Source organism: Amphiprion ocellaris, unplaced genomic scaffold (assembly GCF_022539595.1).
Source record: "Amphiprion ocellaris isolate individual 3 ecotype Okinawa unplaced genomic scaffold, ASM2253959v1 Aocel_unscaffolded329, whole genome shotgun sequence".
In the NCBI taxonomy this organism is placed as follows: domain Eukaryota; kingdom Metazoa; phylum Chordata; class Actinopteri; family Pomacentridae; genus Amphiprion; species Amphiprion ocellaris.
In genome coordinates this window covers 17,364-19,475 of record NW_026559510.1, presented here as the reverse complement: position 1 = coordinate 19,475, position 2,112 = coordinate 17,364, and the positions used below count along the sequence as shown (strand labels likewise).

The window sequence follows — 2,112 nt, the reverse complement described above, 5'->3', positions numbered from 1 at the left end:
GGATAAATTGATATCAAATGTGTTGTAAGGTGGTTCAACAGCTGAATCATCCCCCTTTTTTTAAGAATGTAACTAGGCCACAAGCAATGATGCCATGACAACCAGTGGTTGCATGACAACCCGCCATGGCCCCATGGACAGAACGGACCGCTGGGCTCATGTTATCACCCTCGGGTGCTCATTTAATAGGTGTAACTTGCCTGCAACTAATCCATACATTTTCCATACAAACAGTAGAAAAAATGACGCAAAACAATGAAGCTGCTCTAGAAGGACCTCAGCACGGACAGAGGATGATTTTTACAGGTAGGAGAAGAAACTAAGTCTATAAAGTTTGAAATTAGAATTGACACAATGTCTCTATTGCTGCATCTCCAACATATTGTTACTGTCATCAATGCCAATTGGTGGGGAAGTATGTATTGCAGAAAAAAGCAGTCTTCTGTTGTGCTTCAAACAAAGACCCGTGCTATAATTATTTATTGTCCAACCATACGTGTAACTGTAATTGGACACATGATGGCACAACTGTTCAATATGTGTTCTAACACTGCAATTTGCTGATTGCCCAGTTCTGTGTCAGTGTCTATATTTTTAAACTACTAATATTATGTCACAGGAGCACTTCAATATGTCCAATCGACTGGTAATACACATCTTTTTTTTATCTAAACTGAAAGAATAAAAGAAGCATCAGAAGAAATCTATTTTCTGAAAAACTATTGCCCTTGGCATCTTTCATTTTTTACCCAAAATGTAGCATTACATTTGTGAGTAAAGATTCATTTTCATTGTTTTTACTCTCTTTTCTCATACACTAAAAAGGTCCAATGGAATTGGAGACTACAGGCCCAGATCCAATTATTTCTCCCGGTACATTGGTGTGGGCGCTGCATCACCTGAGGCCACGGGTGACCTCGGCTACTTGTGCCGAGCGGCGCCACATGCCCACCACCCATGCCTAGGCAGGCCTATGTGGGGGAGGTGGCTGGGGATGGCAGTATAACCAGCTGTTGAACAGTGGGACGCTGCTCAGCAATATGCAAATTAAGGTACAACTACATTGACCGTGTGCAGCTTATGCAAATGAGTGCGTGGAGGCATCGGCTTTGGTTCAAAATCTCACTGAGTTTGACTTTGAGAAACAGATGCAGAAATTCTGTCAATCCTGGAGTAAACAGTTGCGTCATTTTTTAATAGATGAGTGCTGACATCTTAAACACTGGTTTTACATGCTGTAGAATAGAAAACTCTCACAGCATTTTTAACAAATGTACATTCAGTTTCACTCCCCTTCTCAGGACAAAAATATAATGGAGCATGCAATATGAATTAACCCCCAGGGGTATATCACTTTTCCTATTTTTTTTATTTGTAAGTTGGATTTTTCAGTCCCTTCAGGTAGTTGTCACCCATATAGTTGCCATCACATACACCAAAGATTATTTGATTCCAACCAGGTTTGTGGTGTATATATCAAAAAAAATAATTTGCACTACATGCGGACCCCAGCCAGACCCCAGCACGACTGTGCATCTTTTATTTATGTATGTTTGTGTTAAGTTGCTCTTGTGATGACTGCTTCAGTTTCATTGTGTTTCATTTCAATTCAGGAGTTCTTGCACTAATATTTTAAGCAATACACATCAGTAATCATCAATAGTAATTTCATTTCATATTTGTATCTATAGATGACACATGTTTTAGGAAAATACATATTGAGAGGATATGGACAGGCACAGAAATGTGAAACAGATGAAATACAATGTACGGATTAATAGGTTTTGCCATGTGTACTGGTGAAGGTTAAATATAATGTTCTTTTTTCCTAACAGAAGACTGAATTACGGGCAGCGTTGGAGGACAGAATCACTCAAAGGTTTCAGAATAAACAATAAGACAGAACTGAAAGAGGCACACTGAATGTCTTTTGTGTCTATCGCCAAGAATCATATACATATGTGTGCTGTGTCAAAAGGATAAGTGAGAACATCTCAGGTTTGCACAGTGTTGAGTGGCTGCATTGTAAGTTATCTGCTTGCCCCATTCATAATGTAACACTTCCACTTTTTGCAGGCAAGCTGTAGGTAAGAAGTCAGTCAGACAGACTCA

General features: G+C 39.4%; 1 protein-coding gene across 1 annotated transcript; it reads left to right on the top strand.

The window, feature by feature from the left end:
- Positions 1-242: 242 nt before the first annotated feature.
- LOC118470961 (uncharacterized protein C4orf45) lies at positions 243-1,898 on the top strand. Its single transcript, XM_055008880.1, is given in 5 exon segments — positions 243-306; positions 825-941; positions 944-982; positions 985-1,052; positions 1,836-1,898. Coding segments are annotated over 5 exon segments (351 nt in total).
- Positions 1,899-2,112: the final 214 nt, after the last annotated feature.